Source organism: Pelmatolapia mariae, linkage group LG23, assembly GCF_036321145.2.
Source record: "Pelmatolapia mariae isolate MD_Pm_ZW linkage group LG23, Pm_UMD_F_2, whole genome shotgun sequence".
Taxonomy (NCBI): Eukaryota; Metazoa; Chordata; class Actinopteri; order Cichliformes; family Cichlidae; genus Pelmatolapia; species Pelmatolapia mariae.
In genome coordinates, this window is record NC_086246.1 from 43,510,815 (window position 1) to 43,525,627 (window position 14,813).

General features: G+C 38.2%; 1 protein-coding gene and 1 pseudogene across 1 annotated transcript; both read left to right on the forward strand.

The window, feature by feature from the left end:
* The first annotated feature begins 46 nt into the window (after positions 1–46).
* LOC134621267 (putative monooxygenase p33MONOX) lies at positions 47–905 on the forward strand. The gene is made up of 3 exons (XM_063467696.1): positions 47–131; positions 430–521; positions 717–905. Exons 1-3 carry the CDS (start codon positions 47–49, stop codon positions 903–905), a joined length of 366 nt encoding a protein of 121 aa, XP_063323766.1.
* A 3,897-nt stretch (positions 906–4,802) lies between these two features.
* LOC134621270 (GTPase IMAP family member 8-like) lies at positions 4,803–12,146 on the forward strand (annotated as a pseudogene).
* Positions 12,147–14,813: the final 2,667 nt, after the last annotated feature.

Sequence of the window (14,813 nt, forward strand, 5' to 3'; positions counted from 1 at the left end):
CATGACATGAAGAAAGAAAAAAAAATCATCAATTAAACTGGAATTTATGGACAAAGTGAAAGAAACTGTCGGACCGAGGCATCAAAGAAAAGATATCATAAAAAAGAAGTTGAGAATGCCAAGTGGAACTTCCTAAGACCCGAACTCTTCCACGGCATGAATTTTTAATTTCTCTTTGATATTTGGGCATATTGGCACCTGATGAATGTAAAAACAAAGAATTACCAGATTTTTTTTTTTTACCTGATTTTTTGTTTCTAAGAAAAATTAGAGCCACATATGAGGATATTCGTTTAAAATTTTGATAGACCAGTAGCAGTATAATATCCTTGTAAGTGGATATCAGGCCCTTGTAGAGCAAAATTGAGTATTTGGTCTAAATAACGCAAAATGTGATGTCCACATATGTGGACGCCAGGTCCTAGGAGGTTAAAGATGACAGGCTTACAACATCAGCATCATCCACCCCAGGTAGCACCCCTTCCATTACCCCTAACGTCACCCCCCCACCCCCATTGCAGGCACTGGTTTCATCTGCATCCTGCACCTCTCTTTGCTGCACCCGAGACCCACAGACCCAACCCAAGCGCAGACATGGGAGGAAATGAGGGAGGAAGAGAAAGGTGGCATTTCTTCGTGCTCCGATCTGTGGTACAGAAGTCTTTCAGAGCCAGGGCCGGTGGGGGACTCCTGAGGATTTCTGCAGGCCAAAATAGGATTGCAGCCTGCAGAAATCCTCAACCATGGATGGCACCAACACCCAGGTCAACCTCAAGGTGGATGACCCTGCAAAACTTATACCACCCAAGATTGAAATCTCAGACACTGAAGCCAAGTGGCAAACCTCATGGCCACATAAACTCAAACCCTGGGACATTAATGTTTTGACACCATCGGGCTTCTGAAAACAGACCAGCTATCTAGCTTTGTATTTTTCCGATTCCACATTTTCAATGGGTTATTTTGTCCTCTGGTTCCACATTTGCCTCGCTTTCTACCTCTGTTCCCTCCGCCTCCATGCAATTTAAATCAAGCTGCAGAGTGGGGGGTATGACGACCTATAGTACCTACAGTATTAGCTCACTAGCACCAGACTGCACTGCTACTCCTCCCCATCTCGCAAATGCATTAACTTCATTTGTTACCCTAACATTGGTAATGGGTGCATTGGTATGCATCGCCTAGATGTCCCCGTTCCATTGTCAGCGATGGCTTGAGATTAAAGTTCAAATATCTTGCCAGCTTTTTGCAAAAGTTTATTTTAAGATTGTTGGGGATGCTAAAGTGGCAAGGTGTTTCAGTCTATATCTCAGGTTCCTGTCTTTATAGGTTTAAAATTATGTAGTGCTTTTTTCCATCAGCATGCAGAGTATCGCGATATATGTCTGATATTGTGCCCAAGCCTGCAATGGGTTTGCTTTTGGCATGACATTTCAGCTTTTTTTCATTATGTAAAAGAACATCTGTGGCTATGTGCCTGCTGACCTGAAGTGATTTCTTTTTTTATGTTCTGCTTTAAATCAAGGTTTCTAAATTGTAATTAGTACAGTTTGTTGGGTTTGCAACTTTTTTCTTTCTTTTTTTTATGTGACACTGAAGTGCCCAATTTTTCAACTTTTTTTCCCTGCTGATTTCCTGCTGTTTTGTTTGGGAAAACTGATGAATTCTGCTAAGTCAATGCACAAGAGAGCTCTCCCACTTTCATCTGTAAATAAATCTCATTATAACAAGTGAAAATAAACCAAACAAACAAACAAAAGATTAAAATGACTCCAAATAATATAATAAAAAGAATAAAAATGGTCCAGAAATTGACACTTGAGGTATGATGGGCTAAACAAAATAAAGTAATAATGATGGAGATAAAACATTTTTATTCTCAACAATAAAACTTTACCACCTGATGTAAGCAGGTGAAAGATGAGAGTCACAAGGACCTAACTGTCAAAGATGATGATAAAAAAAAAAAAGAATTTCTGGTATTACATCTAATAGCCAAGCAAGACGACACCTTGAAACATTATAATATTTTTAACTAGGAAATGCCAGGATGCAGGCAGGGATTATTGGGATTTGTTAGCTGGAGGAAGCCTGAGATTTAAGTGGGCGGCGCAGAGTGAGGAAAGAATCACTTAGAAATAAGTCATATAATACTTTGTCTTGTATTGTATGTATGTATTTCTATGTGTTCAGGGTATGATCAGCTGACTAGCTGCTGCTGCTCTTTGTAGTTTTAGTCATCTGAATTCAACAAGATAAGGAGATGTTACATGAGGGATTATGGCTGATTTCCAATCCTTATATGTATAAAGCTGCTATAAAGGGTATCACTGAAAGGTAGATTAATTTAAAATGACTACTCTCGAGCTAACTTAACAGTGGAGATGAACACTGCAGAGTGCTCTGCGCCACTCCTGCATCATTGTAACCTGTACCACAACACTTCTAACTAACCAGTTAAGTCTAAGATAAACTGCCTAGTTTGCCTGATTGCCTAGGATTGTCATACAACACACATAATTACATGAATTTAGGAATCAAAGTCTGTGTACGAAACTAACACAAACTAGGGCATTACATGTAAACTTTAATCAAATATAATCTTCCTGCCAATTTCCTTGTTGCGTGTCCTTGTTTGTGCTACTGTTACTTTGTTAAAAAAATTACATTTAAAAAAAGTTATTTGTTGAGAAGCCCTTACCCTTAAAAATAACCTTGTTTTCCTCTCCTGTCCTCTTTCTGAGTGAGGATATCACACAGAGCTATGCCTTTAGCTTGACTTATAGACGCTGACAATGATTGTAACTTCTATGACATGTGCAGCATGAAAACATGACAGAGATGAGAAAGAAAGAGGGATATGTGGAGGTTGTAAGCAGCTGTGGGATGACACTTTCTGGGCGGAACATCTGGTTTGACGGGCTGAGGCACCAGACCTGTTATTTAAATATAGACATGTATGGCATTTACAGAAACATGAGAATCTCAGCTTAATACTCATTAAACCATTTACATGTCCACCAGATACAGCTAAAACAACGAGGAATGAAAGAGCAGGTAAACAGATTCTACAAAAAGATGTAAACAAAGATCAGATTCCCCTGTTCACCCCACAGCATATACACAGACAGACAATGTCTCTGATGAAAGGATAGATCTCACAGATTTCAAAATTGGAAGTGTTAACCAGCAGCAAAAGAAGACCAAAGTTACGCTTCATGTTTGAATAACATTAGCATGAATTCTGTCTCACCTTTGCTGTCTTCTTCTTCTTAAAAAAAAAAAAAAAAATCCACCAAGATTAAACCACATTTCCTGCAAAGTTTCATATACCAGTGTGCTTCAAGAGCAGTTTCCCTTCATAAATCACTATTATGAGCCTCATTCGCTTGTTTACTCACAGACGCATTACGCAACACTAGTGTACAGTGTGGCCGTCCGCTTTTCTATCATTACAAAAAAATATATTAACTATAACAACTTTAAAGAGACTCTTAATCAAAACATAATAAAACCCCTTTCCCTTCCTGTTGGATGTGCAGATGGTTTGTGTGTGAAAAAGCTCAGAGCTGCTCTCCTATCCATAATGCAACAGAGCCCCAGAGGCATTGTAGTGACCTTTCACTGTTGAAGAGACTACCCTGTCACTCCAATTGTGCTCACTCCAGTGGCAGCAATGCTGCTATGCAAGGTGCTCGCCCATTGCCTGCTGATGGAAACAGTGTGGGTTTCAGTGCCATCCCCTAGTACACTTCAAAGCAAATTTATCTGTCACACCCTGCAGTTAGTTCATGAGCAGGGTTTAAAATTAATGATCAGGAATAGCTTTCTGTTACTTTCATTTCGTAGTCTGTTAAATCTGATACTACAGTTGGTTACAACATGCTGTCATGCAGATTTTTTTCATTAGCTGCACACTGGCTGAAGGCTTTGGTTCGACACATCTTTAGCCAACTAACACTAAATCATGCTTTCTGAAACTTGAATGACCAAAATGTACAAGTTGTAGTCAATATAACATGACACTGAGCAACTGAGCCTATAAACTGCAACAGCTTACTGTTGGAAATTTTATCAGAATACAGTGAAAAATGAGAAAAACTAATATTTTTCTCAAATCATTGCGTGAAATTGTCATAATCCCTCATCAGCTCTATTCTAAATGTGCCTCATGCTACCACCCCGAAAGCCTCTGCTGACATATGTAATCAGTTCCTTTCTTTCTTCGTAAACAAGGTTGAGTGTATCAGGTCAGCAATAGTACTTCCTGCATATGACCCATCCATGTTTATTCCCCGCTCAAATTTTAGACTGATCTCGAAACTCCCATTCCTTTCAAAGTTATTGGAAAAAATAGTTTTTACCCAATTCAATACATTTTTGGATACCAATGACATTATGGAGGTTTTTCAGTCTGGTTTTAAACATTTACATTCCACTGAAACAGCACTTTTACGGGTTTTTAATGACATCCGTATAGCAAACGATTCTGGAAGCTCTGTGATTCTTGTGCTTAAAGGTGCAGCACTGGATTGGCTTCGTTCCTGTTTGAGTGACAGAACGTTCAGTGTTAACATTGAAAATGTTTTGTCCACCTCAGCCCCCCTTTCTTGTGGGGTTCCTCAGGGTCAATGCTAGGTCCTCTTCTGTTTTTTTGTACTTGCTCCCTTTGGGCTCTATTCTTAGAAAACATGAGATATCCCTTCACTGCTGACAACTTCCAAATTTACCTGCCTTTAGCACCTAATAATCCAGGCCCCATCCAACTCGTTTTAAACTGCCTTGAAGATGTCAAGGCTTGGATGGCTCTGAACCTTTTGAGCTTCAATCGGAGGTAATTATGCAACCCACTTATTAATTATGGTTGGCTTGGGTCATACAAGCCAACAACATATTAAACAGCATGTCACAAGTCTGGGAGTCATTATGGACTCGGGTTTTAAATTTAATAAACAAATCAGTTCTGTGTTGCAAAAAGCTTTTTCCGGTTAAGGAAAATAGAAAAAGCTTAAGCCAGTTTTGTCAAGGTATGACTTAGAGAAAATAATACATGCCTTTATCTCAACTCGGCTTGACTATTGCAATGCACATTATGCTGGAGTCAGCCAAGCATCCCTCTCACGTCTTCAGCTTGTTCAAAATGCTGCTGCTCGTCTCTTAACTGGTACACACAGGCATGAATATATCTAACCTATCCTGTCCTGTATTCATTGGCTTCCTGTTAATCACAGAATTAATTTCAAAGTCCTAATGTTGGCCTATAAATGCCTAAATGGGCTTGCTCCTCCATACCTTCCTGATGAACTTCAGCCTTATATTCCCTCTTGGGCCCTTAGATCAGCCAACCAGCTGCTTTTGGTTGTCCCAAAAATGAAGCTAAAACTTAGAGGAGAATGAGCTTTTTCAACTGTGGCACCCAAACTCTAGAATATACTGCCTTTAAATATTAGACAGGCATCTTCACTTCCTGTTTTTAAGTTCTTTTGAAAACACATCTTTTTTCAATAGCGTTTGGACATGTGAGTTGATATGCTCTTTTTATTCTCTTTGTTTTATTTTATGTAAGTGTTTTAACGTGAGAGGTTTTATCTTTTGTTTTATCTCTTGTTTTGTTTTTGTGCAGCACTTTGGGCAAACTTTCTGGGTTTTTTTTTAAATGTGCTATATAAATACATTGGATTTGGAGTTTACAGAGGTCAAGTCCTAGAGATATTTTCCCACAGTCTTCTACAGAGCCTTCTCTTTTTGCATTTAGAAGTACGGCCCAGTGGTGGTTATAAAGTTTCAAAGACCTCATCAAATATCTGCAAACACACAAAAGTACAGATTTCCAGGCAGAAGTAATAATGAAATGTGTGACACTCAGAGAGACAAAGATGTGAAAAAGAGAGGACAGGTGAGGAAGAGATGATATTATTTTTGAAGGTGCTTAATCCTCAGTTAGTGACATTTGATAAAGTACAGACTTAGTTATTTCATATTGAGACGTGTCTCTGACAACAAATGGATAATTTCATGTTATTCAAAGGTTATACGGGACAGTAAATACAGGTTAAATTAGGTAATGTGCAGTGTTGGGGTAGATGTTTATAGTGATGGATGCTGGACTAGTGCAGGGCAATTCCAGTTTAGGTCCTGTTTAGCAGAGGAGACATGATAAGATAATGTGAGAAGTGTTGACCTTAGAGCCAGTGCAGTCTGGAGCTCACAGTTTCTTACGCTACACCACTACAATGAACTTAGGATTCCCCTACCTGTCCAGAGCTGAGCAGCTCCTGCAGGTGTAATGTGTAGGTGGCTCAGTACTTTTGCTCATATAGTGTAGACCTGGGCTATCGAAATTATATTTTTTTCATTATTATTTTCTTAATTAATTAATTATTTGGTTTGCAAACATTTAGAAAATAGTGATAATTTCCATCACAAGTACTAAGTCCCCTGTGTTTTTATATGCTGTTAGGTAATTTAAATTTATAACAATCATTATGAATTACTTAGTGCTGGATAGGTTTCACATGAAGACATTTTAACTCATGGCATGACTGTGCTGTCGGATAAATATAATGAGGCACAATATTTGTCTCTGCAGCAGAGTAAAAGTAGAAAACTGCATGAAAAGAAAATAATTAAGCAAAGCACAAGTAGGCCTATATGCAAATTTCATTTAATATCCAAGTGATTTAAAATTATTTTTATGCAACTAATGAGCTAATTATTAAGGAACTAATAATTGTTAAGGAACCATTTTTAGAACTGGATCTGTAGTTTTATATTTTTAACCAGATAAAATTTCAGGTGTGTCCCTGGTGCCTCATTTCTCTGTCCAATAACCTTGTAAATAACTTCTAATGTAATTTTACAGCTCAACCATAAACTACTAAAACACTTCAGACATCTTTGTATCTCCCTAAAACTATCTTGGGTTAAAGTTTCTGCTGTTTGCCATTTCCTCCACTAGAGAGCCACAAAGCACAGCAGATGTGAGAAATTCTTCTTCTTTGTGCTTTTACGGCAGTTCACATCTTTTACATTTGCATTACTGCCTCCTTCTGTTTTTAATAGTTAACGATTATTAATCATTTTCGCAGATGTCCAAATTAGTTTACAGTTTCTGGAAATAGTAGTTCATTTTCATCCCTCTACTAAGTTAACTGACGAAGTATATTTTTAGCCCTGCTCCCTTTGACCCATTTATGCTTTCCTCTAACAATAACTGTTATTGCATCTTCATGCCTTTTGCATTACATAAGAATAAGAACTGTTTCTGTTTCATGAAATTGATGCAATATCCAGTGAGATGTTTAAGTAAGTGCGACCAACCCCTTGCTTATCTCCCCTACTTTATAACAGAAATGTTTGCATTTCTGTTGCCTGTGTTTCAGAATCTCTCTCAACTCTACTGGTTCTCCATGTGTTATTTTTATGGATAAACACTCTGCCTTCTCACTGAATTAAATTCTTGAGTTTGCTGGTACATGAATACTGCGGTTTCCCTTGATTAAACAATACTGAACAATATTTCATAAACCTAAATCCTTGTGGTGTTTGGCTGTCTTTTCTTTTCTGTTTTGTAACCTGCTCATTCTAACACTAGCAAAAAAACCCTAATTTGACTCCAAAACAATGCAGACTTATACTATCTGACACTTTTCTTCTGAAGCCACTTTGATGATGGGGAATCAGTACTGCTGCTCCTGTTAAATCTGTGTGACTTTTTAAACCCAAATGCAAAACACTGGTCTTGTGGCCATTTACTATGTTGTTTATCTCAAAATGTAAACAAAACATTTTAAAAACGGTTGTTAATTTCTCTGTGTGAAATCTGACAAGGTGTTACATCATCATTTATCAAGATAAAGTGTACTACATTAATTTGACAAAAATAAAAAATAAATATATAGCTTATAACTGATTTTCACTTGGTTATTCAAATTAAATCAAATGATGAGTATTGTTGTTATAGTATTGTTATCCTTCTTTTCTTTTCTTTTGGGCTGAAAAAACAATATATAAATGACTGTTTTTTCATTGTAAAACAAATGCTTCACTTTCTAAAAATGTCCTAAATGGAGGTAATGACAGTGAGAACTTTATTTAAATTTACTTCTACAGGACTCTCATGCTACAGGAGTATCATGTGCCAGGACTCAGCAGACCGATACTGATAACCAAAAACCTTGTACAAAATCACTGTAATCTAAATTATTCATGCTGTAAGTCTGCCAAATCACAGGTGAAAGTGTTTGCTGTTGTTATGTGCTATGAGATTAATGTTTTGTTCATCAATTTAACTCACGTCAATCATTTTATTTTTAGTAGCATAAATAAAATGATTTAAAGAAAACAGACTAGAACCCAAGTGCTGCACAGCAAGTAAAATCATTAAGGCAAATATGACTTTTTTCTACTAAAGTTTATAAATAATCATCTTAACCATTATAAATAGGAAAATAAAACTTTTGAAAGCAATTACCTTAAGCATAACTTCTTTTATTTACAGTAGCTGGCGTGTTGGTTTCATCATTTTAAGTCTGGACTGATATCACGATTAAGTTCTCAAGTTACAGTATCTATCAAACCAGTTAGACTGCACTATTACACCAATCTATACACTGAGTTTGTTGGGTTTGCTTCACTTCATACAGTCTGTGTGAACTGGCAGTAGAATATGCCTGAATACCTCCATCCATCCATCCATCCATTCGCTTCAGCTTATCCTTTTCAGGGTCGCGGGGGGCGCTGGAGCCTATCCCAGCTATCATAGGGCGAGAGGCAGGGTACGCCCTGGACAGGTCGCCAGTCTGTCGCAGGGCTAACATACAGGGACAGACAACCATTCGCACTCACATTCACACCTAGTGGCAATTTGGGTTATCCAATTAACCTATCCCCACAAGCTGCATGTCTTTGGACAGTGGGAGGAAGCCGGAGTACCCGGAGAGAACCCACGCAAACACCGGGAGAACATGCAAACTCCACACAGAAAGACCCCGGCCTGATGTTGGAATTGAACTCAGGACATTCTTGCTGTGCGGCAACAGATCACATATCAAATGACTCAAAAGAATTCCACTTCAAACTGTTTTGTGTACCTTGAACATAAACAAGAGAAAAACTGCTACGCAGTTCAATGAAAACTTTCTTCAATAAAGCAATTTTTGTTTTTTCTCTATATTCTTAAGTCTTGTTGATGTTGCAGTTATATTCTTGATCTTCTCAGCTAAAAGTTTGGATGTAGACAAACTGGTAATTTAGTTTTGCTTTTAAATGGTTAGGGTTAGGTTGTGTGGTCAAAGTAGAAAACATTTGTAAAACATGTATATACATACTATATACACACTCAAACACACACACGTAGAAAAACATATTTAGTATACACATTCAGTAATGTATATACCTTTACATATTGTACATATATTTATTACTTTTTAGATTAGCCATTTTTATATTTTGCTTGTTTTACATTATTGTATTTTGCACAACTCTGTTGCTTGTGAAGCTCGCACACAAGAATTTCACTCACATGTACTGTACCAGTGTACCTGCACATGTGATGTGACAATAAAAGTGATTTGATTTGATTTGATTTGATTTAGAACAACTCAGTCTGAAGTGAGACATGAAATTGTGGAAGGCAGGAAGCTCACTGTGATTGATATTTCTGGATGAAGGAGTTGTGTTTCCCTCTCTAAGATCCCAGAGGGGGACAATCAAAGGTTTAAACCGCCTGGACCAAATACTTTTCTCCTCGTTATTCCAATAGACTCAGCTTTCTCTGTGGAGCAAAAGATGAGTGTGGGGGAGCACATGAAGCTCTTAGGTGAACGGGTTTGGCGATACACAATGGTGCTGTTCACCTGCGGGGATTTCCTCTGGGAAAAGACAATAGAACAACACATCAAAAGCGAGGAAGAGGCACTCAAGTGGTTAACAGAAAAGTGCTTGAACAGGTACCATGTATTTAACAACAAGGACAAGAGTAACTTATCTCAGGTCACAAAGTTGCTGCAGAAGATCGAAGAGATGGTGGGGTACAATGGTGGCAGTTACTACAAGGTAGAAGAGCACATTTTCCGGGTCATCAAAGAGAAGCAAAAGGAGGTAGCTGAGAGGGCAGAAGAGAGAAGGAAGAAGGCCGAGGACCAAAGACATGACATGAAAGCACTCATTCCAGGTGAGTGTGACAGAAGGTGCACTCAAGCAAAAGCTTCCTGTATTGCATGCTCTTGCATCCTTGTGCAGATTACTGCATAGGCAGTACAGTACATAGTTTCAATCCAGGAAAATATCCACCACATGAAAGTCTTGTAAAATAACAAACTTTTTTTTAAGTACAGGTGGAGAGATGTCATGGGGAGAACGTTGTAAATGTTAAAAACTTAAAACTTAACTTAAAAACTATTTTAGAAAGCACAGAAAATGAAAAACTGATCTATAAAAATGTCAGGTTAAATAATATCTTGAGAAGCCACAAAAAAGATGAATAAAAAAAAGTGATTTTTCTTTTTTCAATGTCATTATAGATGTCAGTATGGTGTAATGCAAATGTCCACTAAAATATATCGGAACTATGGGAATTTAATCATTGTATCTGAATTTAATAACTTACATGATCTGTGAGCTCCAAGCCTAATAACTGTTTTGTCCGATAGCAGAAGAGATAAAACATATCCCAAAACTACTCCTGCAGATGATTCTTCTGGGTAACCCTAATGTTTGGAAAACCTCTGTAGGGAACACTATCTTGGGGTACAAAGACCAGGAAGATGGAAAAAGAACGCCAAAGTCTGTTCCCCGCCGGGGTTTTGTGGCTAAAACTGAAATCATTCTTGTTGACACACCAGGCTGGTGGAAAGGCTTCCCTGTGTTCGACACTCCTGAAGCGATCAAAGATGAACTGATGCGCAGCATGTTTTTGTGCCCTCCTGGGCCCCATGTCTTCCTCCTGGTGATAGATGCAGATGCATCATTTAATGCCAAACACTTAGATGCAGTGACATCACATGTGGAGCTTCTTGGTGATGGAGTGTGGAGACACACTATTATAGTTTTTACCAGAGGAGACTGGCTGGGAACAAACAGCATAGAGCAGTACATCGAAGGAGAGGGGGAGGCCCTACAGTCTCTAGTTGAACAATGTGGAAATAGATATCATGTAGTTGATAATAAGAATGCAAGTGATGGTACACAAATCTCAGAGCTCCTGGAGAAAATCACTGAGACTGTGGCAGCAAATGGGTGGGGCTACTTTGTTCCAGACCAGCAGATATTTCAGAGCATCGAAGAGAGAAGAAGGAAAGTGGAAGAAGGAGCAATGCTGAGGCAAAGTCAAGTCAAGGCCAAACGAGAATCCCTTGGAGGTATGCTTCACTATCACCTAGCATCAGTGTCACAAGTAAAAACGTGCCGCAATGTCAGAGCTGTTTCCACACCCTCATATAAATAAATAAATATTAGAGATGAACAAAACACAGAAATATATTTCAAAAGAAGAGCAGTACCTTTTGTTGAAAATGTTAGAGGATATGAGTGACTGTAGTAGACACAGTAGTTCTGGTTATTCAGTAATGATAGCAGTATAGTGTCTGTTGCATGTCAAATAACTTGGCTTTAACACAATGTCCAGGTAATTACATCTTACCGAACTCAGAAACGACCACCCCTCACCCCTCAAAATGGACAATATAGACAGAAGTGTATAATCTTACCAGTGACAGAGCATCCTCAGATCATATGCAACATGACATTTTCCCATTTCACTTTGCTCTGACAGCTGTCTTCTTCTCAGTTTCCAGTAATAAGCTGCAGGAACTGAGAATAATACTGCTTGGTCAGAAGACTGTTGGAAAGAGTGCAACAGGAAATACTCTCCTGCATAAAGACGTCTTTGCATCTAGTCAGAATGAACAATGTCAAGTGCAAGAGGGGGAGGTTTCGGGCCGACGAGTCACAGTGATTGTTGAGATAGACAGAGAAATTTTTCACTGAGCCCAGTAGGAGTTCATGTTACTCTGCTAGTCATTCCTTTGGACCTGACATTCAGAGACAACATCCACCTGAGAAATGAGGAGAAGTTCAAGAGGAAGCAGTCGAAACAGGAGGACAGAGCTGGAGCTGATGATAGGGTTCAAGGAAACACTCCTTGAGCTGCAAAATGACATCAAGGAATGTGTGAGAAGCATGAAATACAAGTCACTGAGTGAGTATTAAGATACAAGAATAACAAATCAGGGGTTACTAACTGAAAAATGTCAGTTGAAGTGAGGCTGTGGGTGGGTGTAGAGTGAAGAGATAATTGTTTTGATAAACTGGCTCTATCACTTGTATAGTAGTGCCACGCTGTAGGTCAGAGTGGGATAATTATTAGGGATGGGAATGGAGAACTGGTTCTCTCCTAGTAGTTCAATGCCGACCCAAGCCCAGCAGCCAGACCCGGAAGTTCAACAGGTAAAAGCAGTGATGTGCATTCAGGCTGTAGGGATTTTTGTTGGCACGTGTTACTGTAGCCTATAGGTTTATATTGTTACCTGGTAATCATGAGACAATGTGTTTCAGGTCATTTTACAGAGAAACGTAAGAGTAATGTTAAACAAATTAGTTTCTCCTGGGAGTAATTCAGCAATGTACTGGATTACTTTTTTTTGATTAATGACCCCACCTCTCGTCACAACAAAGAGGGGAAATACGTCCAGCATGCACAACAATTGAGCACATAGAATGCAATTAATTTGGACGAATGTATATTTGATTTTTGTGTTGTATGTTATTTTTTATATTGTTTTAATCATATGCTTTGATTAGCTCTGTCACATGACCAAACTCACAACCAGGTCAATAAGAAGATAAATGAAAAAGAGGAAAAAATAGATGCAAAAATCAGCCAAGAAAGCTGGATAATGACTTATTGATATCCACGGATTTTCTTCGGAAAAGCAAGGAGCTTTTCCCTGACTGCAAGTACAAATTATTTCATCAGCTTTCACCAAATTACCACATATAAACAAAATTAAAATGTGTTTGTGTTTTAGTGAAAGGAGACAGCTCAGCATCATCTGCCATCAACTTTGACAAAGCTCTTAGCTGGTTGTCTACAGTTCAGATCGACACAGACGAGGAGAAACAGCTGAATCACACGTCAGGATACAGACCTGTGCTATCACCTGACAGCTATGAGTTTGACTGAGACATTGAAATTCCTGTGTAAAAAGATTTGAAAGACTACACATTACTGCATCTAGAAGGGGAATTCTAAACTGTGTAAAACAAAAGGATAAGTTACCACTGTGAGGGGCTAGGAGTTAGATTTAAAGGGTCAACATAAGACCAAATACATTTTAAAGTTAGGGGAAGTTTGATGACGTTAGAGAACTGAGAGTTAAACAGTTGCCAATTCCATGTCTGCATGCCTTAAAGCCTATGTGCTTAGGCTAGAGTGAGTTCCTGAAACAGCAGAGGGAGCTCAAAGTGCGCTAAATTTTGTCCAGGTTTTGAAATCACCTCCGCAGTGCTTCTGGCCAGTTGTTCTATGCAAGTGCAAATGTTGGCTTAAGCATTATTAGACGTAATGGTGTACACATTTCAGCACTATAAGAGCCAAATCTGCACCTTTATTGATGGCCAGTTCCCTTTGTAGGAGTATTGTAGAACTCAATGTAATCAGAGCCTAATCATTTCAATTCAGTTAAATAAATCATTTCAGGTATTACATCTGATGAATAAAAGGACCTTCAGGTAAACACTATATCATTTCTTGTTTCTTTTTCCCAAGGAGTCACATTGTGAAGATGGTACAAAAGATACTATTAATCCTCACAAACAGTAGTTTATCTGAGATGCATGTTAAAAGCTTTTTACCTTATCATATTCAGCAGTAGTAAATGGCCTGTATTTGTATAGCACTTTAATTAGTCCCTAAGGACCCCAAAGCACTTTACACGTTCAGTGATCCACCAATTGGTGATGGCAAGCTACAGTCACAGCCGCCCTGGGGCGCACTGACAGAGGCGAGGCTGCCGAACACTGGTGCCACCGGGCCCTCTGACCACCACCAGTAGGCAATGGGTGAAGTGTCTTGCCCAAGGACACAACGACCAAGACTGTCCGAGCCGGGGCTCGAACTGGCAACCTTCCGATTACAAGACGAACTGCCAACTCTTGAGCCACGATCGCTCAGTAGCATTAATAAACATTTAGAAAGAGGCATACCGTTTGTCTTGTCAAACATATGTTTCATTTTTATTTATTTATTAACTCCATTTGTTGTGTTAGATGTCATGATTCAGTTTAGAAGTGATTTTAAAGAGTAGCTGTTTTATAAAATATTTATATTTTAAAAATGACTCCAATAAATCTTATGATTCTGTATTCCTTGTTAAGGTAAATAATATAATTGTCTTCATTAATTATTATTAACTGAAAAACTGTGCTAATTCTCAATATTATATTTATGATAATTTTAGCATGTTATGGGATTTTTATTTTATTTGCTAGAAAAAGTAATTTCAGGAGAAGGTATAACAATGTGGAAAGTTTCTCACTCGATTTAGCAGAAGCTGAGATTAATATCTATCTATCTATCTATCTATCTATCTATCTATCTATCTATCTATCTATCTATCTATATATATATATAAATCTTGGTGTATTTTCTTCCCCTATCTTTATAAAAGGAAAGATAAAAATCGTCACTTCACTTCCAGAATGTATGCTGGGATTTCCCACAATGAAAATAAAAAGGTTGTGCAAAGTTATACAAAATTATGATTTTCCTTTTTCTATTTCTTATGTTTAAAACGATACAGATCGTTATGTCC